We start from the raw sequence: 27,023 nt of genomic DNA, 5'->3' as shown, positions 1-27,023 counted from the left end.
TCAAAAGTTGTTTTTTATTTTGAGACATTGTTACACATCAGATTTCACCTGCCCTGTTTAAAAACAATCCACGAAAGTCGATGCAAAGTTAAAGTAATATTTTATTACTGTTTTCAACAAGTGGGTTTAGGGTGAGGATAGAGGTGCAAGAGAGAGAAGGGCACATAATCTGAGTTGGCACTGAAATACATTTAACATCAGTAAAACTTTTAAAAGAGAAATTTGTACATATAGTTAAATAATTTTTTTTCACTTGGTGACAACATTCAGGCAAACAAAAAACAAAATAGAGGAGATAAAAGGAGGAAAAGACTACTATACATGGATTTGAAAATGTACCTTGGGTTTCGTTTTGTTGTGGCAAAGTCCGATTGCTTCTTTTGTGTGATCTTTTAAATTCACATTTTTTTTTTTTTGGAAGAAAGATCACTCCTGTACAAGATGATTTTGTTTGTTTGTTTTTTTAAATGTTCTTCCATCTGGTGGTGAGGATTTTTCTTTCCTTCTTCCTGCTTGGTGATTAAATAAAAATTTGTATTTTGGAGTTTTTGCTTTTCCACTGTAGGATGGAAATATGTTGTTTTTCTAAGTAATCTCCACCACCCTATAATTTATCCAGGCTTTTGGGATTGGTGAGAATCTCTCTGGCCAACCTCCAGGTCTGTTTGGCTGCGCTCTCCAGAGCCGAATGAGGCTTGCCCTGAAAGAGGTCGAGGTTGGGCAAAAAATAATGGGGGCACCGGCGGCACTGCAGACAGGAGATGAGCTGCAGCAGGATGCCGTTGAGCCGGTCTCCTAGGCACGCTTCATCCCAGTCAGTTTCCCGAGGGTGTTTCTCACACTCGTACAGCAGCAGGGTTTTCATGTGGTAGTTGTTGAGCGGCTGGCCCGGCAGCTCCAGGTGACGGTCCCGCAGAGTCTTCAGCACGGACAAGCACTTGTTCCGGCAGCCGCCCATCAAGAGTCGGTTCTCAGCTTCCCCGAACTGCAGCACCCAGGCGTCACTCTCCGCCGAACTCTGTTTGCCTGTCAAGGAGTAGCACTCCTTGGAGAGCAAGTTGAACCCTTCCGCCTTGACCTCTGCCACCCGATTGGGGCCAGGCCAGGGGATGTGGGGCATAGGCCATTGGGCCGCGCTGCGGGGCCAGATCCCGGTGCACTTGAACGCCGGGGTGATTTGCACCACGTAGCGCTCCCGGATACGCAGCTTCACCTCGCTAGTGTCCGCAATCATTTTCACCACATCCCGGTAGCTGCACTTGTCTACTGCCTGCGCCACCAGCGTCTGGAAGCGGGAGCGGATCTTGCGCGCCGAGAGGTAGCCTGATGCGGTGATGAACTCCACCCAGAGAGACATGCTTCGCTTACGACCGTCACTCAGCTTGAGCACAGCGCAGCCAGGCAGCGAGCCATCGTCCACGAAGTTGAAAACGCCCATCTGGTTGAGGTAGAGCACCACCTCAAACTCGGTCGGAGAGATGACTTCCAGCCCCTCGTAACGGGCGTCGATCTCACTCAGGGAGCTGATGAAGCGAGGCTCTTGCACCTCCACTTCCTTAAGCACATCAGAGACCACTTTACAGACCTCGCGGATGGTCTTGGCGATTGCCGCCTTGCGCGCCTGACAGCGCTCCGTGTAGTACTTATTGAGCTGGTACACCAGCTTGGCCTGAGCCGCGATCATGTTGGGGCACAGGTCCGGGCTATACACCGGGGTCTCGCAGTACGTTGAGGGATCCAAGGTTCACTCGCTAGTGGTAGCCCTGCAGCTCGCAAAAAAAGGCAACCCGCCACTCCAGCTCCCCCCTCCCAATTTCACTCCGCTCTTCTTTTCCACCCAGTTGTGGAGCTTCTGTCTGGCTCCCCTTCCTTTCTCACTCCACCTCTTTCTGTTCCTCCCTCCTCCTCCTCCTCTTAAAAAAAAAAGGGGGGGGGGACTAAAAACAAAGAAAAGTACCTGAAATACTTTGGTTGTTGTTACTTCTTTTGATTTTTAAAATGAAGTTGTTTGGGGGGCTGCAATAGGGATGCAGAAGGATCCAGTCTTACTTCCCAAAGGGATGGAATTTTAAATCAAAAACCTTGTTGGTAAAAGAGACAGCTCCAACAAACTTGGAAACGCCAGTCCTTTAAGTGCTAAGTGCAGCCTTAGATTTAAAAAACAAAAAACTAAATAATAATATAGGCTGAATGGTTCATTGGAAAACTTATATCCAAGGATGAAAGAAGTCCTCGGTCTAATAAGGCCCGATGGGAATGGAAGAGTTTACACTGTTTTATCCCTCCCCCAAATTCAGGAAAGAAGGCTGTAATTAATGCTCTGGGCGGAAAAGTGCAACTCAGTCCATGGCAGCATCCGAGGTTCACAGGAGGTGTGCTGCTTTCAGTGTTTGTCTCTGCCTCTTGGAGCGCTTCTGTTGTGGTGGTTTCTTTCTTTTCCTGCCGGAGGCGTTTTCTGGACCCAAATTTTTTTTTTTTTTTTTTTTTTTTTTTTTGATTTGAAAGGATATCTTGTCTTTCTCTAGGTACACACCGGTGGAAGTTGTTTAAGATTCATTTCGGTTTTGAAATTTATAATTCTGTCTCTCACAAAATCTGTGTTATCTTGACGAAGTTGTTGCTTGCGTTGCATCTGTGGTGTAGTTGTTACGACCCTGGGTTTTTCTCCTCCTCCCCCTTTCTGTTGCTTTCAGAGAGAGCCTCTATTTTTGTCTCTTCCCCCCGCCCCTCTCTTCTGCCTGCTTCTGTCTGTCTCTCTGTCTCTGTCTCTTTCCCGCTGTCTCTTTCGCCCCCCTCCCCTCACTCTGGTGTGTGAGCCTCAACCTCTCTCTTTCTCTGTCTAGAGGTTTGCTGGAGTTGTTTAGTTTATGAATGGTCCCTGGGCCATCGTGAAGTGGGTGGAGCGTCAGATCATACAATCGCAGTCCGAGCTGTCACCGCTGTAGCCAATCCTAGAGAGGATATATGCACGTTAGAACCGGGTAGCTGCCACCACTTCACGTGATGGAGAAAGGGGGCAAGGAGAAGTAGAGAAAGAAGAGGAGATCGTATAGCCATATGCAGACTCCAAAAGAATCCAAGCGGGCATATATACATATATCACTACTCCCTGATGGAGGTGGGGGTGGGGGTGGAGCGGAGGAGGTGAAGGTATAGACCTCTCAGTTGCTAAGAAGACCGTCTAGGTTGAAGATGGCAGGAATGTAAAGTGGGGAGGGGGCAGAAAGAATAGTACAGATTTAGAAAGGTGCGGGGTTTTGTTTTTATTTGGGGGCTTTATTTTTTCATTTCTTTATTTTTGCGTTCTATCAATACGCAAGGACAAGATGCAAGTCACTTTACATAAATCATTTTTACTTATGGTCAGTTTTGTGGGAAGAGTAAGGGATTTGGTCCGGGCAGGGCAATTATATTTCTCTCATTTCTCCTTCTCCAAAGTCTTCTATTCCCCTTACACGTCCGTTGCTGCTGAGAAATGTAGATGGGGACGGGAGAGGAGAGACTCAGATTTTAGATATGGGTTTTACTCCTGAAGATAAATCTTTAACTGAAATTTGGACTCTGCAGAGAAAGTGATTAGAGCAGAGTAGTTTCCAGCACCTTATTTTACTTCATAATGTTTTGCTTCCTCGTTTTCATGTCAAATGTTCCATTTATTAAGGCATAACTCCTACTAAATAACTTTAATCTCCGTATTTTAATCTCAGGAAATATTTTGACCACATTGCCGATTAGCAAGCACACAACATTAAAGTGTAAACCAGTTAAACTTTAAATATACACTGATACTAGAATTCTCCTTAATTTGAGGCGATTTAAAATAGTTTCTTAAGTAGAACTAATTATGACTTGTAAAAAAAAGTAACTTGTTTCGAAGTGGACTTGCTTTAAAAGCGTTGCTGCTATCATCGTTATTCTTTTATTGCTCACTTTAGAAACCGTTTAAAAAGCTCCCAGCTTAAGTCAGTATGTGCAAATTTTAAAACCGCTTGCGTTTCTTATGTCATCTTTGCAAAGTAAAATTCTGATCTCCTAGAACGCTCCTCTCTTCCTTTTAAAAGAATTTCCAGTCTGCGTTGTTCCTCAAACCTACACTCATTGTAGTTAAGCGGGTACTTTTAGTTGGGGGAGAGTAAAATTGAGAGGCATTTTTAGGTTTTAAGTTTGGTTTTTTTGTTTTTGTTTTTGTTTCTAGAAGTGTTGAAACTTAAAGCCAAAACCTCAGGAGCGTGGCTCTACTGCCTTAAAACAAACTATACACCCAGGGGATAGACAGATCTCTTTTAGTTAGATTGCTAAGGGAGGGGCGTCTGACTTTTATCTGGGTAGGTGACTTGAGTGAATCCTCAGGAATAAGAATCAGCTGTATGGATGCGGATGGATCACTCGCTTTTCTTGAGCAGAGTAGTAGTGCCTTAGAAAGTTGAGAGAACGGCGCTCAGAATTTGGGGACTTGTACCAAATTGTGGAACGAAGCGAATTTCGAGCTCCTCTGCGTTAGATTGGAGGGAGCTCAAGGCTCCGGCATTCTCTCCTCTGTGGTCTGCAGCAGCTACCCCCCCCCCCCCAGCTCCTCTAGTTTACCGACCACCACCCCGTTTCTTCTTCTCCTCCTTTAGTGCACCAGAATTTGTCCAGAATTAGCAGGCTTACTTCAGGAGGTGGGATTTGGACGTAGGGCTGCTGTTTGCGGTGAAGAGCAATGGGAAAGGAGGGCGTTTCCGATCGTTGGAACAAGGTGACTTTGGGGCCGGGGCCGACGTGGGCTCTCTGCCTAGCGCGTCGCCGGCGGAAGAAGCCCCGTGCCGCACTGTTGGGAGGTTGGAGGGGGCGGAGGCGAGCCTCGGAGGTCCGAGATCGAGCGTAGGTTCGAGAGTGCTGGGAAAGAAGTGCCCCAGACCTAAAAGGAAAGGAAGCGACTTCGAAGTTAGTGCGCGAGGTGGGAACCCTGACCTGTTAGTGGTAACAGGGCTTTCTATTCATTTCTCAGTCATACCCGCACTCTGGGAGTTATTAACGGGTGGAGAAGGCCACTTTCCTTAGGGAAGTTGTCAAACCAGACCCCAGAGTGCTATGTCCCAGCTTCTCTGGAGGGCAGTTACTCCGAGAAGACAGATGACTGAGCTAGCCAGGGTGCGGGAGCGTTCGGAGCGGCCTACGATCATTGTTCCTAGGAGGGAAGCAGCTGAGGCCCCAGAGGTTCCGCTTCTCTTCCCCCAGGCGGGGCACCTCCCTCTGTTCCGGGGAGCAGTGGTTTGCTCATACCTCGTAGTGGGTCGGAGGAATCTCTAACCTGACTGTCTGGACCCATTTTCTCCTGGCGGACAGCGATTTCTGGCGAGAGCGCCTTCCTTCCCCCTCCCTCTTTTCTGTCCTGCCGGGAGCCCCACGCTTCTTCGGGAATGGCGGAGAGCAGAGAGCGGAGCCAGTGGAAGCAGCATAGAGTGAAAGGCACTCTGTGGGGATACGTGAACGCACGCAACCATCCTCTTGCTGATCCACCTTCTTCTCCCAACTACTACTTCGCCAAACAACCCAAACAGTTGAAACTCCCACTAGTTTCTCCGGCTTTTTTCTTCATTTTACATAGAGGCTGAATGATGATACAGTGTTACAAATGTTTTGATTTAAAAACAATTCATTACCAATTTATCCTGAGGTAGGAGTGCTAGTAAATAATAAATCAGTTAAACAAAGCCGACTTTAATTTATTGCCCGGGCACTAATTAGAAACATCATTTGAGCAATAAACTTAAACACTTCCAGCAAATAGCACCATGCAATTCTCCCCCCCCCCCCTTGTCTACCCCCACTCCCAACCCCTCGTCTTTGCGGCTGCCCTGCATTAAGAGCAGCTTCATCTGTGTATTTGCGGATCAGTTCTTCCCCAAGATGAATAATTGAAGGGGGAACAGTATCCAAGGAGGTTGTAATTGAAGAGCCCTTGTCACCTCTGCTTTTATGTATGTTAGTATAGAAGTCCATCAGCAGCTCCTTGATGGTGTATTAAAACGAAGTGGCAGCCCCTTCTGGAGGAGATACTGTATTCTATTAAAAGGACCAAGTGAGAGAAAGGAAACTCTCAAGGCTAAAAGCCACTTGAAGTCTTCAGACCAATTGATCTGTATTCTCTAGTTATAATCCGTCTCATCATACTTGAGTTAATGAGGCAAGGGAGTAAGGTGGGGGTGGGGGAGATCTGATGGTCCTTGACAAATTCATTAGGGAGGCTGCAGGACATTTTATTTGACTGTTAAACATCTTGTTTGTTTGGTTTAGGCAGTGCCAATAGCAGCAAGCTACTGCCTGGAGCAATGGTGTGTTTTGCTAGGGAGAGCTTCTTCTGCAAAGGATACTTGAAAGGGGGAGGGGGAAATATTGGTAAGGTGGTTTAAAATCTTTTTTTAATTGTTGGGGTGTGTGTAGTACGATTTGGATACTATGATCTCAGTATTAGGCTTATCTTAATGAGGCATCATAATAGCCAGATGAAAGTACGGGAGGGGGTGGGGGGGCTTTTCGGAACTAGTTATTTTTTAAAATAATCTTATTTAGAAAAATATGCCCTTTTGAATTTTAAATAAAAGTTCTCTCAGTTAAGCTATTAATTATATATAAATATAGATGGATATGTATGTATATGTAAATGTATATATAAATATATATATATATATGCATATATATCTTCCTCAGAGAACAGTTTTTGATCAGCTTCCTAGTTTTATGTTTGTGTTGGATTTTGAATAAATGAGATTTTATTAACTCTACTCCTTTTGTCTTTTTAAATAAATGATTGATGAATGGGGGGAAAACTTTGAAATAGAAAATTTTTGTTTAATCATTCCTATATAATTAATGCAAGAATTTCAATTCAAGTGAAAATTTGGCATATAACATAACTTTGGGATCTACCATTTACTTGCTTAATATAGAAAGTTTGGAGGTATTATGCTATCTTTGGAAGTATACTATTCTCCAAATAATATAAAGGTTGTTGCTACGTACTGAAGTAGAACATAAAATATTTAAGACATTTTAAACTGAAAAATTATGGATAATTAAACTAAAATATAAATGTTATGATAGTTCATTGCTTATTTGGTAACATTGTACTATGTTTTCCAAGAATCTCGCTCAAGGGTAACAGTCTAAAATGTAATAATTTTCTTGCCTCTAGATTTTTTTTTCCTCCCTAGTAGATAACTGCCTTCAAATAGCTTCAACCTAACTGCTTTGTAAAAACAATTCTGTACTTCCATTTTTAGAAAAATAGCATAGGAAAAGAACTAATGCCCTTTGTCTGTCATTTTTATACATTCCTGCACTACTGATGAAGCTTAAACTGCTGCAGGGAATGTGTGGATTTGAAAAGAAATGATTCAGTAGTAGATGTTGGGTTTCTCAACAGTAAAACCAAACTAATGGCTGAAGTCAGTGCTTCTGTAGACCTGACAGTTATAATCCTGTTTACATTTCCAGAGAATACAAAGTCCTTAAACTGTGGATTGTTTTTATTATTTACTGATCTCAGAACTATGTTTACTGAGTTAACCCTGTCATTCATTCTTGAGTTTATCATACCTGGGAGACTTGGAAGGTATCTATTCTTTTAATTACTGTAGAAATAATGTATCTATTTCACTAGCCTTTAATGAGCAGTACATAAATCTTGAGCTATTTGATTTTGTTTCCTAGCAGCCGATCTTAGAAGCATTGTAAAATTATTGGATTGTTTGTTATTTTCTTTTAAAATGTTGTGTAAAAATGTTTATGGATTCTGTGGGCTTGGTGGGAGGGTTGTTCGTTTTTTTTACTTGACTGATTCATTACTTTTCCTTTGCATGGAGTTTTTTTTTTTCCTTTTTGTTATTATGACTGTTAAATTTAGACTCAGATGTCTACCTTAATCACATTTCTTTAAGACATTTAAAAATGGAAATCCTCCAGTTTAAGAATTCTACCCAGTTAAAACTAGAACATTGAATTGTATTTTAAATACCTTTTTAAAAAAGTGTTAGATGATAAAATGGAAGTAATATTACAATAGTTGGAATATGTTTTCTGTTTCTTAAATATTGTGCTATTTAAACAGTAGAAATAACACATCAACTTTTCGATATTTTGATTTAAAGAGTCTCTGTAATGTAATCAAATGCCCCAAATCTAAAAGTGAGTATGATAGAGATTATTTCTTAGCTCTTGATGTTTGATATCCTGCAATTTTTCTAGAGTAACTTGTTAATGTTTATTATTATTTTTTTAAACAGTTCTCTGAATGGTCTTCTAATCATTTGAAGAGGTCATCCATATTGTTAGAAGGAGTTAAACTTTTTTCATTAAAAATCATCTATTTTTAAAACCATAAATGTCTTTGGTTGATGAACAGAGTACTTAAGAAAAAAAGAAATTATATTAGAAATGATGTGCAGTTAGATAAAACTCTTAGTTTATTTTCCAACAATAAGTCTATCATTCTACAGGATGACAGATGAAAATTTTAAAATGTATTTTTTGTTTGTAATAGCCCCGGGACCATTGGAGTTCTGTTTGGTGTATAATATAAATAGTGGTGTTTGGGCATAGATGGATTATCTAAATTTTAAGAATTGCTACTTAATTCTAATAAGCTATGTCTAGAAAAGAGGCACTAAGATTTATGAAAAGGTTTTGCTCAGTTTTTCCACAACTTGGTATAGGTATAGTATATTAACTAAATCATGCAGAACTTAATATCAATTGTAAAGCAATCAAATAAAGTATTTGCATTGCAGAAAAACAAAGTATATAGCTTTTTAATTGGAAGTCAACAAAATAAATGTTATTATATATTTTAACTCAAAATCTAATTCCATTATCATGGATACTTCTTCCTCAGATTGTTAATATCCCCACAATTTAGTCTTTGAGAATTGCTATGACTGAAAATGTTGATACCTTGTAGCCAATCACCAGATTGGCTTAACCAAAGGTAGCTGGGCTAATCCTCAAACAGCTGACATTCATCTTGTAACTGAACCTGTACTCACAAGCTTTCTGAACTTAAAACACCTGCCAGAGTTTGCTTGCACTTTCATGGTATAACCTTCAAGAATTCAGGGCCACCTCCACATCTTGTGGATGAGATGGCAGGGTAGAATCTATGTGTGTGTGCGCGCGTGCATACATGTATGAATATGTATAACATGTATACGTATATTGTTAGTTGGTTGTTTCTGACTTTTTGTGACCCCATTTAGGATATTATTGCCAAAGGCACTCCTTTCCTTTTTCTAGCTCATTTTATAAAAGAAGAAACTGAGGCAAAAGGGGTTAAATGACCTGCCCAGGGTCACATAGCTAGTAAGTGTCAGAAGCTGATATTGAACTCAGGTCTGGTTCATTTTGGGCCCAGCACTCTATTACAGTCTGTTCCTGTTCTATATGTACACGTATAAACATAACATTATTTCGTTGTATTAAAAAAGACAAAATGGCTTCTGTTCAATACTTTTAAATATCATTTTCTGGAAAATGTGAATTAGGTATCTTCAATGAGTTTTTTACTATCATACTAAGTTTGTTATAATGTATTAATAGTGACTGATTTATTCTTGAGAACTAACTTTTAATATAATTGGAAGAGATAATAGTCTTCTCATTTCCAAATAATGAATCTATCTATAATCATGATATAATTTAGCGGATAGAGAGCTGGTTTTGGCATCAGGTAGACTTAGTTCAGCCTCTCATATATTTACTAGCCCTTTGATCTTAAGCAAAATCACTTATCTTGGTCCCTCCCCACACTATCAACTCTCTAAAACTATGAGATATGGTTAGCTGTTCCCTGTACCAGTGAAATTATAGGTCCTGTTTGCCTTCCCACATGTCTCCCCATAGAAAATGTTACTATTTTTTCTTGATTTTAAAAGTAGAACAAAGAATAAGCATCCTAAGTGGTGGGGTTGAAAAAGATATGATAGTTCATGGATTCTAATTATCTTATTCATCAAAAGACCAGAAAGATTCCTGACTTGTCCAGGGTCATTTCCATATTCTTCTTCCCTATTTCAATACCTCCTATGGGCATTTTATTTTTTTATGAGTATTTTCGATTTAAACTAGATTAACTTTCAGATTTTAGTTGATAGTAACTTAAAATAACTAAATATAAGTTTGATTTGAACTCTGCAATGATTTATATATTTCCAAAAAATTAAAAAGTCTTGTATGATTAACTCAGTTATTCAATGGTTATATAGCTTGTGGTCCTCAGTTCAAAGAAAGATGTTTTTAGAGGAAATCAAATCTTTGATCTTGTCCTTATTAGCAACATGCTGCTGCCAACCTAAAATTAGATAAAAACAAATTGCTAGCATTTTATGCCTTCATGATTTTTAAGATGTTTTTGTGAGGACCTATATTTAACAAAGAAGGACATGAAATGCAGCACGTGAATAGCATTTAAATAGCTTTTTACAGTGCTTAATGTCTTAAATCTGAGCAAACTAGCCTCTTAAGCTTTTCTTACTTGTCTTCAAATTTGCTGAAGACATCCTACTCCCATTACTCTTTTAGCATTGATTTGACACCTGCTAATTATAAAGCTTTGTTGCAATCCTTGTTATACATCTATTGGAAATACAAAGCTATGAACTTTTGTGTATAGACTTTGCTATTTAAAAAAAAAAAAAAAGGATGCTTATTCTTAATATTTTCCCCAACTTTTTTCTTTCTTTCTTTCTTTTTTTTTTTTTTTGTGAATGAGAGCTTAAAAGGGATGTGCAGAGAAATTTCTACCATTTCTTAATAGTGGTGAAAAAAAAAATCCCTTGTTGGCTCCTGTTACATAGAAAAGACATCTGTGTAGCCTAATTGAAATAGTATTTGATGATCCAAGGGCTGGAAACTTTTTTTTAACCATCTTAAAGTAAAGCTGGGATGTAAAACAGCTGTCTTGGTCTATGGCTTTCAGGGCACTGCTAATCTGTTTCTTTTCTGCTTTTTTCCTTTCTATCTTCCTTTATTATCACTAGATCCTAAGGAGTCATTCTCTTATTTTGATTGGTTTTGTGTGCTGGAAATTCTGAGTTGGTGGATTTAAATCGGTTCTAGGTAGAGAGAAAAAACTTTGATCTATGGCTATGACTGTTTCCAAATGATTTGCTTGCTGGGACTGGACACTGTCCATGCCCTTTCACTTTACTATCAGATAGGCACAGCAAAAGGACTTGACATGCCACCAGATACATAGTTAATCATCACATTAGGTCTGCAAAGGGATGCATCCAGACTCATTCAAGCCTACTATTTTTAATGGGTAATTGTGCTGCAGTTGTTTGGGATTTTGTTTGATTTTAAAGTAAATGAAACATTTAATTTCAAAACCGTGTCACACATCTCAGTGCTTATCTTGATTAATAACTGAAATTTTGTTAATATTTAATGTTTCTAAGTTACTTTTGTCTTAGAACTTTTTTTAGGCAATAAGTTTTTGACTCGTTCTGCTTCTTTAGGATAAATGTTTGAAGACTTTCAACTTGGGAGAATCCTAGAGAAAAAGTAAACTGAAAGGGAATTTTTCCATACCATGTCATACATGGAATTGAAATGTTATCATTGGATTATTTCCATATAATTGTTGTTCTTTGTATTGCAAGCGCACATAAAAAACAACAAACTACATATCAGAGAAACCCAGGCTCTGGTGACAGATACATTATTAAGTTATTGTTTGCTTGTTGAGTTTTGTTTTAACATTTTAGTGATTAATTAATACAAACTAGGTATTAAAATGGAAATGTTGAACAGGCCCTTCTAATATGTATTAGCATATCTCTTGTATTACAATTGTATTATTGTATATTGTATAAAATTGTATTACAATTTCTTGTAATTTTAGAGAGATGATAGATGGGAGATGGGAGTGATTTGGGAGAGATACAGAAGATTAGGTACAGTTAATTGAGAATTAGTAGGTAAATTGTTTTTTGGAATCCTAGGAATTGGGAAGAAGTTTTCAGTTTTTGAATGGGATCACCATCAAGCCTTGTGACACATTGACTAAGACAAAAAGTATGTTTTGTTTTTAGATCTTTAAAAAAAAAAAAAGGCCTCAGATTCACAATTAACTAACTGGTTTACACAATGAAAAAAAATTCTCTTTAGTGAGATGATACCACTATAAACAGATTTAAATTTCCATGTTCATATTTTGTTAAAAGACAGATCAGGCAAAGGAGGGATTCTTTAAATATGAGTAATCAAATGAAAGAAAGTTTAGCATTCTCTCATACTTTTACTTGTTTTCATCAGATGATCTGACAAGCATAAAAGTGTTAACATCTTTTATTTTGCAGATGTTCCTAGTTTTCCCCAAAACTGTAAAAGATACTATATGCATGTAATTTGGCAGGAAATAATTTCATCACTTCTTTTCAGATATGTGATAATAACTTGCATGTTTGTACTGAACTTGTATTTTTCTAGTAGACAAAGAAAATATATTGAAATCTAATATCCCATCTCAACTATGAGTTTATCAGTGTGACTACTTGTTTGCCTCTAGTGATCTACCTATCTATCTTATCTTACTATCCATGTATCTATCAGTCTGTCTGTCTGTCTATCTACATTCCATCCTACTGACATGGATGAGATATTTTTACACATGTGTCATGTTTGTTGGAAGTTTGTCAGTAATGGGATTGGAGGGCCAGTGTAACTACCCAGGGAATTGGTGATAGGCACTTTGTGGGTTTGCAAAGTGCAAATTTGAAAGAATGAGGGACTAGAAATGCATAGCTATTTGTAAATTTATGTTTTATCTCACTTCACTTGAAAATTTATGAGTAGAGTGACTTAAGGGTGCGGGAGCTGTGTGTTCCAGGGCTTGCCCCTACTGATAACACCCTTGTTGGCGTGAAAGTGCAATGCAAATTATGACAGTTACAACCTTCTGTTTTGTTTAACCTGTCAGTGGATTTCCTGGCTCAGTGCTGAGGGCAATGGTGTGTTCAGCTAGTCCATATTCACCTAAACTTAAAAGGTCAGGTTTCTACAGGCAAGCCTAGTCAAAGCCTAATTGATGAGGAGGGCAGGGAGACAGAATTTACTGTTCTGTTGGCTAGTTTCATATCGTTAGGTTGTCCTGAAAGCATCAGGCAGTCACAGCCCCTTTCATGTAAGTGCTGACCCTAGACAGGAGCTGACAATCAAAGAAGGCAGCCACAGGAACCAGTGCAAGTAGACTATTGATTTTTCAGTTAGGTCTAAGTAGTTTGTAGTATGGGTAATGGGTGACAGAAGCAGGTATGTCATTATCAATGAGCTCCTGAACAGTAGCGACAACCCACCCTCATATTTCCTTCAGCCCTGACAGTATGCATCCAGAGGTGGTCAATAAATCGCCCAACCTTTCACTGACAAGTAGCTTGGAGGTTGGTAGGGGTAGGAGTTGGTTGAGGGGTAGAAGTTATAGAGCTAAACTTCTGGATTTGAACTTGGAGTTAGGTACAGGAAAAGGCTGGATATGGACCATTATGACTCGTTAGGTTTTGAACTGGATGATTACATATACCAACAAAAAATGGAGTTTCATTCTAAGCTTTTGAATATATTAGCAACTCTTTCTGTAGTCAAGAATAAAATAGAAATGTCGGATCATATGTAAACATATTCTTCATGGATAATTAGGTTAGGTTGCCATGGTATAGTCTTGTTTCATTCTGGACTAGCTCTGCATTTAATCAAAGGTATGCTTACAACAGAAGTTCAACGATTAGAGAATGCCCTTCAAAAATCTATCTTAATTTCTTCTCTCATCTTAAACTTTGTAGCTAGCCATCATTTTAAAAAGAAAAAATAATCCAACTTGAACCCCTGGTAAATTTGATGTATTAGCGATTAAGTAGTAACCACTGTGACCCCCAAATCCTTTATGTAGCACAGAGTAGCAATGAGTGAGGGAAATTTAATGATTATAATTTGATAAATTATGGTTTGATCCTAAATCTAAAATGAGGTTAGGCTTTTTGTTTTGTTTTAAAAGAACATTTCAAATGGTTCATTCATTTTAATAGGGAAATACAGTTTACTTTCACTTAGGCACAAAATATCACAGCTCTTGACATAAAGTGCACATGTTCATGAAAGCTATAAGATAAATTAGAAATGTTTTAAATTTAAATTCAATCCCTAATTTTGTTACATTACTTAAGTAATATAAAAATGTGAGTATTTATATACCAAAGTGGGACTTTAGGCTGACCTGAGATGCTTACAAAATAACATATGCTTACACTTTTAAAAAATCTTTAAACACATTGAAATAAAACAGAAGAGTAAATGTTTTGAAAAACTTCCCTTAAATAACTCATTCCTTTGGTATCTTGTTTAACACTGATATTATACAGAACAAGATTCTAAGACAACAGCACTGCCTTGATGCTGAATGTCCTGCGTGTGTTCAAATGAATCATTTTCATTTATCTCTTGCAACTAAAAATTATTTTCTTTGTTTGACTTAACTACAAAGTAGGTTGACACACATTGAAACGATTGATTGTTTAAATATTTTCTTAAGCTTGCTGTGAAATATCTGAGCTTGAACACTCCTTTCCCTGTTTTATAAAAGAGATCACAGATAAAAATTGTAGATAAAGGGAACCGATACTGAAGTGTTGTTGCCTTAGAATTTCCAAACCTTAAGAATTATATAAATTAGTATATTTAAAGGAAACTATTTGTTTAGTTTTCATCACTTAAGTTTGGAGACATACAAGTTCTTTGAAATTGGATGCAATTCATATATATATATATATATATATATATATATATATATATATATTTTTTTTTTTTTTTTTTTTTTTTTTTTTTTTTCCTCTTGTCACTGATGTCATTCACTACATCTCTGTTTTTCTGTTTGACAAGATAAAAGATCCAGCTGAGCACTTGGAGTCTTTTTATCTTTGGTTACATTACAGGTACAGCCTCTTTTGCTGCATCTGCAGTGTCTTGCTGGCATGCTATGTTATTGCAGGAATGTTTAAAAAAAAAAAAGCTGCAGAAAGGGGGAACAAATTAAATTTTCATGAAAGAAAATCCTAATCAGCAGTGACAGTGTAAGAGAAAGATGATTGCCACTTGGTCATTGTGGAGAGGCACTTAGATTTGGTGTCAGTGCTTCTGTTAATGATGACTAATGTCTTTCTTGGTGCAAGTGCATGCTCAAACATACTGCTATAGCCCAGAGAGAGACCGGAGCCATGGGCACCAATAAGCAAAAACATTAGGTGTCCTAAAACAAAGCTTTGTGAATATAGCATAATAGTGAGCTCAATTATGAGAAATATAAATATATATAATATTAAACTATTTCATTTCCAGTCGGGTAAGGGACAGAATGTGACAAAGGGAAGACTTGTATATAGGTATGATAAGTAACAAAAGAAAAGAAAAAAAACAAAACAAAAGAAAGCTCCACAAAAACATAACTCAATTTGGTGTATGAATTAAAAACAAATAATTTTGATTCTGAATGTGCACATGTTCACAGAAACCCATGTGTTAAGTAAATATTTAATCTTATATTAATGAAACTTTGAAGAAATGAATATCCTGTTTCATTGTATTATTTTAATATTATTTTACTACCTTCTGAGTAATTCATCCATAGTCAAATGCAGTGTGATTCAAAAGATCTTTAAAAGTAGGTAAGTTTTAAGTTTAGGATTTAGCTGATACATATATAGCTTAACCAAAAAAACAAAAACAACAAAAAAAAGGCATGTGTCATTTCTTCAGCCTTTTCCAAAACTGAGACCTTTCAGAAGGGCATTTGCAATGCTTGTCATATTTTTTCATATACATCTTATTGGCCTGACAGGTCTCCAGGACCATGAGAACACAGATGTCATTGCATTCAGACAACACTAATTACTCTGGGATTTTTGCAGCCTCAGTGCCTGCATGTAACTGTCGATTATGACTGTTCATGTGGTCTACAGTGAGGACATATTGCACATGCAAATAGTGAGACAGGGCCTATTGTTTCCTCTAACAGAAGTGGGAGAAAAAAATTCTTAATGCATCAGTTTCATCATGTTTTACCTTCAAAACATGTTTTGGCAACATTTCCTTTTAAAAAAGAGCTGTGCTATTCTTTGGCGTTCCTCAGCATCTATTACCCATCTGTTCTTTAGCCTTCCTGAATAATCCTGTATTAGTGATCACTTTGCTTTCTGGATGCCTACATGGTTTCTTTATATAAAATACTGTTTGAAAGAAGTAATATTTGTCTTATGACACTTTTGCGAGTGACATTTAAAACCAATAAATATGTATGGGTGTGTTCTGGTGTTTAATTTAATGTTTAAGGAGAAGCAAATATAGTTAGTGACTCTCATTAGATAAGTGCAGTGATCAGCTTTTAATAGGCAAATTCCTTTGTTTAATTTTTCCTGCAATACAAGGATTTTGGTTTCAGATTCATAGTATTATGGTAGTTTATTTTTAAATGAAAGGTCAAATGATGGTCATATCTGTGCCTTTCCTAGATGTACGAGCTGAAGACCAAGTGCATGTTTGATTAGAAGCATAACCTCTGTTAATCACCGATTGGGAAAACAAGACTCCAATAATGTAACTTTACATGCTGATGAAGCAGAAATTGAAGCAGCTTTATCAAAGATGTATGATGAGATAAAACTGCAGTCTCTGCTGTACAGTTATAGTAATTATGACTAATGAACCGTCCAGTCTGGATGAAATGGCATGCCCACAGGGACTGTGTCCAATCAGTTGTGACTTATGCAAGCTGAACAAACCATTGATGGTATTCCAGATTTTATATTGTAAAATAAGAACTATTATTACTACATGTCATTAATATCACATTGGATACGATATTTTGAAGAGATTTAAAAGTAGCCAAGTTTTGTTAAATATTGAATAGATTTAGTATTTTCCATATTAACATAGTGATCTATTTAAACAAAAGAGCATTGTACTTTGTTTCTTTGGGGGCTTCGTTTCTTTCCTTATGACTTCTGATTCTTTCATCTTTCTAATATTATATGAACTTTTTTTTTGGCCTCTTACCTTCTTTGTGTGCCACCTATGACATGTCTCCAACTGTTTGAGAGCTTAAGGATAGTTTTTGTTTGCTCATTGGTGAGACTTCCTGTTTACTGCGGCCTGTTATTAGGTAGACTCTGGGCTTTTGTACTTGGAAAGTTCAGATAGTACTAAGCTATAGTCTTTAGATCCTGATCAATTTTGGAAACATTTTTATTCCTTCCTTTTTCCACCTCCCCCCAAATGAAAAATTCCATTTTTAAAAATTTCCTTAATATATGGCACATTAGTAGGCTTTTTTTGATGTCTGGAGAATCATGAGTAGCCCTGAATCTAGAGGACTAATAGTCATGTTTTCAATTTCATTAAGATTCCAAATTCTTTCAATTTTGCTGAGTACATTTTTGACTTAAATATCAGGCTTAAGTATTTTGATATGATATGAACACTTTTGATAGGATTTCACATAAATAAAGTAAACTTTTAAAGAATTTCATTTTTATTTTCATATCATATATATATATATATATATATATATATATATATATATATATATATATATATATGTTGAGAATTGGTAGATATTTTAAAAACAATCTTAAGAATACTCTTTTATATCCTTAGAAATATGTTGGCAATGTAAAATATTAGTCCAAAATGTATTTATGTTTTAAATAAAAGTGCTAAGCTAGATGGCAAGACCTAACTATATGACCATAGGCTAGTTACAGCCTCCATCTGCTTTAGTTTCCCAAACTGTAAAATGGAAATCATAATAACATCTACCTCCCAAAGTTGTTATGATGGTAAAAAGAGAAAGGGAAAAGCATTTACTAGGGACCTATTATGTGCTAGACACTGTACTAAGTATTTACTGCTTTCACTCCTGAACTTTGTGCAAGTTCAGGTCCACTCAGACTTAGCCCTTGTGCTAATATTTTGTAGCACTCTACCTTTTCATTCATAAATTTATAAACACTAAGCGCTAAGGTAAGTTAAAACAAAGTATCCTCAAAGACTTCAGTGACCTTTATACCTAGGTAGATTATCCATTCAAAGGTTATTATTGTATATGGTATAACTTGCTAGTCTAAGCCGATCATCAGATAAGACTATTTTCCATTTTCAGTATATGCCTTTTTTTAGGGGAGGACTTCAGCTAGATATGTAGAGTTGGGCATCAACTCCATAGAGATTGTAGTTGGATCCATGGGAGCTTATGAGATCATAGAAAGATCTTTATTTTCTCTATTAGGCAGGAATGAGATCCTCTGCCGTAGAGAGAGGAGCCAAAGGGTTGGATGGGAAGAAACAAGGTATAGAGAAGGTTTGGAACCACTTTTGTGGGGGAAAGAATAGCAAATCAATTAAGGAGGAATAAAAGGAATGAAATGACTTGCTTCAATGAGAGCCCAATTGAGATTAGACAACAAATCTGTAGTCAACTTGACCATGGTACTGTTATTTTTCCTTTAATGTTAATTAAGGGGAATTAATAAGGAAGCATTTATTCAGCACCTTCTATGAGCTAGGTACTGTGGTAAGTGCTGGAGGGTTGGGTCCTTAACCCTTCACCCTATGCAAGTTAGGCTGATTTTTCTTTAAAAGAAATTGGGGCATTCTTTGAGAGTTGGTTGGCTCAAGGATAAGGGCTCAGGATGTTCGTCACTTCCTTATTACCGTGAGGCACAATATTCCCTTCTTTCTAGGCTTTTGTGATACCACTTATTCTTGGTTTTCTTCTGCCTACAGTCTGCTTCTGCGAGATTTTCATTTGTATTGCTATAGCTAACTGAGTGCCCCATAAAGCTCTGTCCATCTCTGTGTTGATGATTCTCAAATCTACCCAGTTCTCACCCCTCTGTTAACCTCTAGGTTTACATTTCTATCGTCTTCTACTTTACTCCCCTCTATAGTCTCTGAAACCCAATTACACTTCCTGGTCTGTCCCCAGTGTTCCCCATCTTCCTTTAAGCCTCATCTTTCTATAAGAAGCCCTTCCCCATTCTCTTTCATTGCCAGTTCATTTTCTTTGAAAGCACTTCCAATTTGTCCTGTATATATTTTTTGTGTGAATGTACACATGTTATCTCTTCCATCCTTAAGAGCAGAGATTGTCTTTTACCTGTCCTTTTTACCTTACCTTACCTTACCTTTTACCTTTAGTCCAGTGCTTAGTAAATAAAATTTGACTAAGTAAAAATCTAATGATATTACTCCTTTAGTAAACTCTAATAGCCATTATCTTCAACATTAAATATAATCTCCTTTAGTTACTTTAGTGGTTAGTTTAGTTTAATTAATTAATTAATGTTAATTTAGTTTTGTATATATAGTTAGCTGGTCCTTTTTTCTTCTTTCAGTCTTCTTGCATGTTGCCTCCATCTATGCCCTTCCTGAACCAGCCATACTGGTATACAGTATTTAATTTTTTTTCATCTTTAGCACTCCATTTCCTCAATGCCTTTGCATTGACTGTTCAGCATTCCTAGAGTGCCATTCCTCTGCTTCTCTTTCACCTCTCTAAATCTCTGGTTTCTTTCAAGACTCAAGTAAAGCCCTAACCTCTATGGGAGATTCCTAGGGTGGTGGTCCCCCAACTGCATGTACCTCTTCACATTCAAGGTTAACTTGTGCAACTCTTGTGTAATATTCTATTAAATATTTAGCTTGTTTTAGGTCCAGAGCCCCAGAGATCCACCTGGGGTTCCCTTTTCTTCAGCTTTAAAGAAGTTGTTTCAATAGTATTTTATTTTTTCAATTACATGTAAAGATAGTTTTCAGCATTTGTTTTTCCCCCCTTTTTTAATTATAGCTTTTTATTTACAAGATATATGCATGGGTAATTTTTCATCATTGAAAAATTCCAACTTTTCCCCTCCTTCCCCCAGATGGCAGGTTGACCAATACATGTTAAATATGTTAAAGTATAAATTAAATACAATATATGTATACATATCCAAACAGTTATTTTGCTGTACAAAAAGAATCGGACTTTGAAATAGTGTACCATTAGTCTATGAAGGAAATAAAAAATGCAGGTGAACAAAAATAGAGGGATTGGGAATTCCATGTAGCAGTTCACAGTCATCTCCCAGAGTTCTTTTACTGGGTGTAGTTGGTTCATTTCATTACTGCTCTGTTGGGGCCACACGTCCATCAGAATTGATCATCATGTAGTATTGTTGTTGAAGTATATCATGATCTCTTGGTCTTCAGCATTCATTTTTGCAAGGTTGCTTAGTCCTAAATTTTTTGTCCTTCCCTTTCTTTATCCCCCTCCCCAAGACAACAAGCAATCTAATATAGGCTATACATGTGCAATCATTTTAAAATATTTCCATATGAGTCATGAAGAAACAAAAGGGAAAAATCCTGAGGAGGGAAAAAAGCAAACAAACAAAAATGAAAACAATATGCTTTCAATATGCATTCAGTCTCCATAGTTCTCCTGCTGGATGTGGATGGCATTTTCCATCCCAAATTTCTTGGAATTGTATTGAATCATCATACTGCTAGGAAGAATTAAGTCTTATCAGAATTTGTCACAATTTTGCTGTTTTTGTGTATAATGATCTCCTGGCTCTGCTCACTTCATTCAGCATCAGTTCATGTAAGTCTTTCCAAGCTTTTCTGAAGAATTTATTTTAAATGAAAAATCCTATTTAGTCATCTCACTCTAAATCTTCTGTCATTAAAATTTGCCATACTTAGGCAGAGTTGTGCTATTTACCTAACCTTACATTTAAATGTATCTCTAGTTAATCTTTAGCCTCTTTATGTTTGAGGCAAAAATCATTTTACTTGAAGTGTTTGCACAAATAAAAGAATATATTATAGTTCTTTGGATAGATAGGCATCGAGAAAATAAATGGAGAACAGAACTGGCATTTTCTTGAAACTTCCCTCAGCTCTTTGTCCTTGGTTCTGAAATGCCTGTGGACATTGCTGCTTTTCTGGATGATCTGTCTTTGTCTTTGCCATAACTCATTTTCTTTTTATTCCTCAAAGGTGTGCTGGAAATGCCATGCTTGCTCCAACTTTTCAGAATACTTGGAGAATTCTTCCTCATCCCCTTTCTGACATTTTGCCTTTTATGCAAATTATTTTGCATATTGTCTAGAAATGCCCTAATCATTCACATGATGGCTTTGTATACATAGTGGGGAAGTGGTTTCAGCTCCACTTTTACCACCTGATGTACCTATGTTGGTATCTATATTTCCCTATTAGAATGTTGTTTTTTGAAGACTAGGATACACACACTATTTCTTTCTTTGTCTCTGTCTGTCTGTCTGTCTGTCTGTCTGTCTGTCTGTCTGTCTGTCTGTCTCTTCTCTCATTGATTGTTTTTGTAAGTCTTCAACAAGACAGTGTGATTTCTATTTCAAACTAATAGCTAACCTTCCAAATATATGGCCAACTATTACGTTTAGATTGTTTTTTGGAGCAATCTTAAAATAGTTTTTAAAAAAGTTTATTCAAAGAAAAAGTTTCTAAGAATTAGTTCTGTGAAATAAGAACATAAATTTCAAAAGGAAGCTGTCAATATTCCCTACCATTTATACCATGTATAGCCATGTGGTGGGATTAAATTGGGTGACAGTATCATGGACTTGCCATTTCTATTGGTTGCTCTTTTAGCTATCTATTAGATGAGTTGGCAAGCAAAAATAAAAATTCAAAGGAAGTAAAATACTTTGAAAAACTTATAAAAATAACATTTATTTCCATTTGAATGTTTAAAAAAATCTTAAGAGAATTGTAAGAAACTAAGGCAGCTTCATAAGGAATTTCCTCTAAATGGCAAGTAAGTATAAAACTATTCAGAAATTAAAATTTTGAAGTGATTGAAAACTATTGCCTTTTCCCCCTTTAAAATGAAAATTCTGTTGTTATAGGCGACACATACTTCAGGTCATAACCTTTTGTGGTTTATCTGACACTTTAAACAAAAACAAAACCATGATGTTATTGTAGAGGAAGGAGTTTGCCAAGTATGGCATGAAATTTCAATTTTTGTTTAGCTTTCTACTTTTAAATCGTTATCCATGTTATCTCATTTCTTAAATGCAGGATTGTTCTGTGAGATAATTTGGTTGTATATTTATTCAACTAAAATTATGCCTTTATGTAGAGCACTCTGTACTTAGGACTTAAAGATTTTGACCAAAATTAACAGTGGAGGATTATAATTTTTAAAACTTTAAGCACTTAATGCTGCTTAAAAGATATGAAAAAATCTTAGTAATGATATTCAGTAATTAAATGCTGCAATATATGTTTGTTTTTCAAAAAAAGGCTTAAAATGACTCTGAAGGCCCTTGTACCTTTAAATCTATATAATCCTCAGTCATCAGTGTGGATACTCTTTCCAGTTCCTCAGATCACAGACTGTTTGTACCTTCTCATTTATCCAATATATTTAAAGTCCTATCTCTAGATTTCTTGCTATTGAATGGATATATTGAAATAATATTACCAAAATACCTAGGAAAAAGTCTTAGATTTAGAAGGAATTTTGAAAATGAAGACTATTTAGTATCTTCTTGATTTACAGATGAGAAAACTAAGATCAAAGGTTACATGTAGCACTTTGCTGTTCTCCATATATAATATTTCTTGTCCCATATTTATGCCCCTGAGCAAGCTATCCCCTAGGCCCTTTTTTTTCTCTCTCTCAATTATACTTTTGGAATCCGTATCTTCATTCAGAACTCAGTTCAAAAACAAACCTGAATAAGAGGCCTTTCCTGAATAAGAGAATTTCTCAACCATCTTCACTTAATTTGCATTTGCTTTGTATAGTAAAAAAAATAATAATAAACTTATTTCTGTGTATTTTCCTATTTCCTCAGTCCATGAAGAGAATATGAATTCCTTGAAAATAAGACTGTTTTCTTCATTTTTGTACTTGAATCTATATCTAGCACAATGGTAGTTAAACTGAATTTCGAGTTTATCCTTCTTATTAAGAAAAGTATAAGCCTGTACTTTAGAAACATTCATTTTACATATAGACAAAAGAAATTCTAATTAGGAACTATCATATCAGTTCATTAAAACAAGTCCCCTAAGGACTTTAATAAGTCCTTAATAAGGACTTATTAATTAAAAAAGAAGCACTTTGATACTGCAACTTGGCTTATTCTGTGTGTAATAAAACATAGTGTACTAGAGTTATGCTTATAGCAAACAACTGATAATTATAAAATATTAAAGATAAACCAAGTGTTTGAATGGAAAAAAGAATCATGTTCTCAGATAATACAGAGTTGTTTTGTTTGTAAAGATGAGCCATTCTCTTTTCCCCCTTGTTTTGATTTGAAACTGGACTAGCTTTTCCTTTTATGATTTCTTTGAAAAGTTATTGAAATAAATTTGACATGCTCACTATCTTTATTAAAAGTCATCTATGGGGATTTACAAGGAACATTTTAATCATCCTTGCAAAGAAATTATTGCCATTAGAAATTGAGAAGGAATCAGTCAAAACCAATTAGACTATAGATTTTTAGACATTTCATTCCTTTTCTTATTAATCGATATTCTACTTTAAGCAACTCTTGAGTTTTTTGGTAAAAGACAGAAAGTGAAAAGCAACTTGGTGAATTCATTTAGACTTTTCCTTTTCTTTCCATTTGTTATGTCTGCTGCTTAAGCAAAGACCCAGTTATCTCTTATAGCCACAGGTCCACTTCGAAGTTTCCCTAGAGGATTAGAAATATCCTGGTAGAAGTAGGTGGGAACCACAGCCATAAAATTTCTGGAATTTTGTAGATAAGGAAACTGAGGCAAATAGAGTTTAAGTGACTTCCTCAGGGTCGCATAGCTAGTAATTACATCAGGTAGAATTGAAATCTAGGTCTTTCTGAATCCAATATTAGCTGTGCCACTCAGCTTCCTTTAAAAAAAAAAAAAAAAAAAAAAAAGTATGCTGGCTGTAGTGGTTGCTTGTGAAATCCAGAAAATATTACAGCTTGTTGGGAATTAGTGGAGAAAAAACATGCTTTTTTGAAAGTTTCCCAAAAAAATATTATGAAGGAAAATAGAATTGGGGGTAGACATGCAAATAAATGTTGGCAAATCCAGAGGCATTTCTATTTCCTTTCTCAAATGTTTAAAATGAATCATTACAATGCTGTTGTTGAATATTCCCCTAAGAAGAGACTAGGGTATCCTTTTTCATTGTATTTTTGTATATCTCCACAATCTACCACAGACCTTTTCATGTTGTAGGTACTTTTTCAATGCTTTTTGGATTTGATTCTGCTTAAGAAGTTTTTATGTGCATATAGTTCTTTGGTGCTAAATCAACTGAAAGTATGTAAATCTGTTTGTTTTTATATTTTATATAATCTTGATAATATGTATATGAGCTAAAAAAATTGTCTGTGCCTTATATTTCTCTTCATCTTTATTAGTTCTGAGCTACAGGATCATATATGATTCATTATTAAACTTTTAAGTAAATTTTTATTCAAATTTTAGTTTAGATGAGCTATTTATATTGCAATACAAAGTCTATTTATTTAGAAAGCTACCTGTTTAAGGAAACAATTCATTTGTGTCCTGGAGCTGATGAGTTCAGTAGAGCCACCTTTTAATCCTTGATTCCCTGTGGATTTTCTTTCACAATACTTTTCTCCTTTAAGTCCCTAAAACTACAGTCCTTTTGAGTGAATAGGGGCTATTTTATACACCACCCTGCTCCCAATCCAATTAAAGGCTCAATAATAGATGGATTAGGGAAAGTTTACTTCTTAGCTGAAGTAAAGCTTTGGAAAAATAGTAGCCTGATAGCAAGAGGCAATGTGAGGGAAAGCGGAGAAAATTAAGGAGATAATGGTCAGTAATCTTAACTTGTCTGATGTTTGCGCTGTTCACAATATAGTAGACTTTTAGAATAAGAGGAACAATGATTCAGATTCTTTAACCATTTTGTTGCTGGAGTTTGGCTGTCTCTTCAATTTTCTTCACTTTTGCTTTTGTTATCTGCATCTTGCACAAATGCATCTAATCCTACTTCAAGTGTCTGTGTATTTTGTCGAGTTTTCTTTTTTCCTTTTTATGTGGAACTGGTGGTATTGGGAGGAGGTGGAATGGAAAAGTTAATCTGGATAACAATCAGCTTGCTTCATAAAAATAACTAAATAGCAACATGCCAAAGCATATCTCAGCTTTTCATTTATAAAGAGAAGAAAAACCCTATTACCCTTCTCAATAAATTTTTTTAAATGTTAGGCCTATATAAGAAATCATTTCTATTTTTTAAAAATCCTTTAATCAGATATTCTTTGTTGAGTTTGACTGAATGGTCATTACTCCAAATTTAAAAACAACATCAACAATCTAGAACTTCGGAACTTGTTTTGAAGAACAGTTTGTAGCTCAGATTTTGAGTGTTCGATTAGATCTGTCATAGTAACCACAAGTACATATGATGAAGATTTTTTTTAATAGAAATAATTTTTCTTTATCAAATCTTGACAGTTGTCTTCTATTAGGGCAGAAAATTGAAACAGAAATTTCCCTTCTATGTTTTAATGTCAAATACCTTGAAAGTTTCAATTATTCCTTCACATTACTCAAAATAAACTTGAAGCTTTAGTTTTTTGAATACCTACAAAATACTTACTTTCTGTAAGTGTGAGAACTCTACTTTTGAAGAGTGGTTATCTTTGTTCAACTTTTTATATCATCAAACCATTTTGCAGGCACTTAAATTAAGCCTATTCTATTTTGTAATACAACCAATAGTCATTATTTTCAACCTTTTTGCTACCTTATTATTATTAAAGTCTCTACAGAGCTTTTCCCTTCTTTTCCTAGAATAGTGGATTCTAATGTCGCTAAATGTTTAATGAGCCCATGTGTTAAAAGGCTTCACTTTTCTTCCAATTAACCCCAAGACCACTCTGGCATTTTTGTAAATCCACAGAAGTATTTTGAGTGAGGCCTAAAGGGTAAGCTGCAGGCAGGCTGTGAAAAATGTAAAAATGTAAAAAGACTAACCTGCTAACAAACCCTGAGCAACAGGACAAAGAGAGTTTAATCCGTATTATGGTAAATGCAGGCTTAATGTCCCAAAAGGGCTTTTCGGAATGGAACTAAACAAAGAAGGGGCAGCGCTAATAAAAATCCAGTGCTTTTATTTTTATACACAAAATTGTTGCAAAAGAGAAACTGATAATAGCATTAAGAAAAGGTTTGAATGGTGGTTTTAAATATGATACTAAACATTGTAATTGTTCATCAATTGAATGCAGTTTGTTGTACATAAAGAAGCTAAAAGTAACATGTGCAGTTTGATCAAGTAATGTTGGTAAAGAAACCTTAATCTGAATAATGTGATTTTAGTACTTCAGGTCTCAATAATTTTTTTTTTTTTTTTGCAATTTATTGCTTCACATGCTTCACATGGAATAAAGGAGTCAGAGAAAAGTGGTACTTTCCCCAGTGCCCTCAATGACATTTGTTACAAGTAGGCTTCAAAGCAAGCATGAAATTTATATAGGAGTCATATCTTCAATATTCAAGTAATTTTTTTCCCTTCGTATTATTATTTTTAAAACAATTTTATTCATGCCACTTGCATTTAATACCACAATCATTTTAGAACTTCTCCTTGTAACAATGAATAACTAAGGAAAAACCTATATACTGTAACCACCATTCCTTTAGTTTCCTATTGATTTCTAGGAAGAGGGAAGGATGTTTAATCATCTGACCTCCTGGATAAATATAAATCATTGATTTTTTTTTTTCATTAGTCTACTTACACATAATCATTATGCATACTGTTCTATTGGTTCTGCTTTCTTCACTGTTTAACAGCTCATAGAGATCTTTCCATATTTCCTCCCAAAATTCCTTGTAAGATGTAGTGATATTTCATTACAACTATATAGTGCATTTTGTTGAGCCATCCTTTAAATCAATGCATATGATCTAAAAAAAAATCAGTA

The 27,023-nt window shown here is 36.0% G+C and overlaps 2 protein-coding genes across 5 annotated transcripts in view; one reads left to right on the top strand and one right to left on the bottom strand.

Annotated features, from left to right (window-relative positions):
- LRBA (LPS responsive beige-like anchor protein) overlaps positions 1-27,023 on the top strand; it is a 742,057-nt gene that overhangs the window by 428,020 nt on the left and 287,014 nt on the right. The window lies entirely within an intron of this gene.
- On the bottom strand, positions 85-4,535 carry MAB21L2 (mab-21 like 2). Its single transcript, XM_074272522.1, has one exon. The coding sequence runs from the start codon at positions 1,682-1,684 to the stop codon at positions 605-607; it is 1,080 nt and encodes a 359-aa protein (XP_074128623.1). The 5' UTR covers positions 1,685-4,535; the 3' UTR covers positions 85-604.

Source organism: Sminthopsis crassicaudata, chromosome 6 (genome assembly GCF_048593235.1).
Source record: "Sminthopsis crassicaudata isolate SCR6 chromosome 6, ASM4859323v1, whole genome shotgun sequence".
Lineage (NCBI taxonomy): Eukaryota > Metazoa > Chordata > Mammalia > Dasyuromorphia > Dasyuridae > Sminthopsis > Sminthopsis crassicaudata.
The sequence above is the reverse complement of the archived record's forward strand: the minus strand, read 5'-3'. Positions and strand labels throughout refer to the sequence as shown.

Bases quoted from the DNA above. Each gene is read 5' to 3' on its own strand.
- MAB21L2 (XM_074272522.1), bottom strand. From the start codon at position 1,684: ATGATCGCGGCTCAGGCCAAGCTGGTGTACCAGCTCAATAAGTACTAC.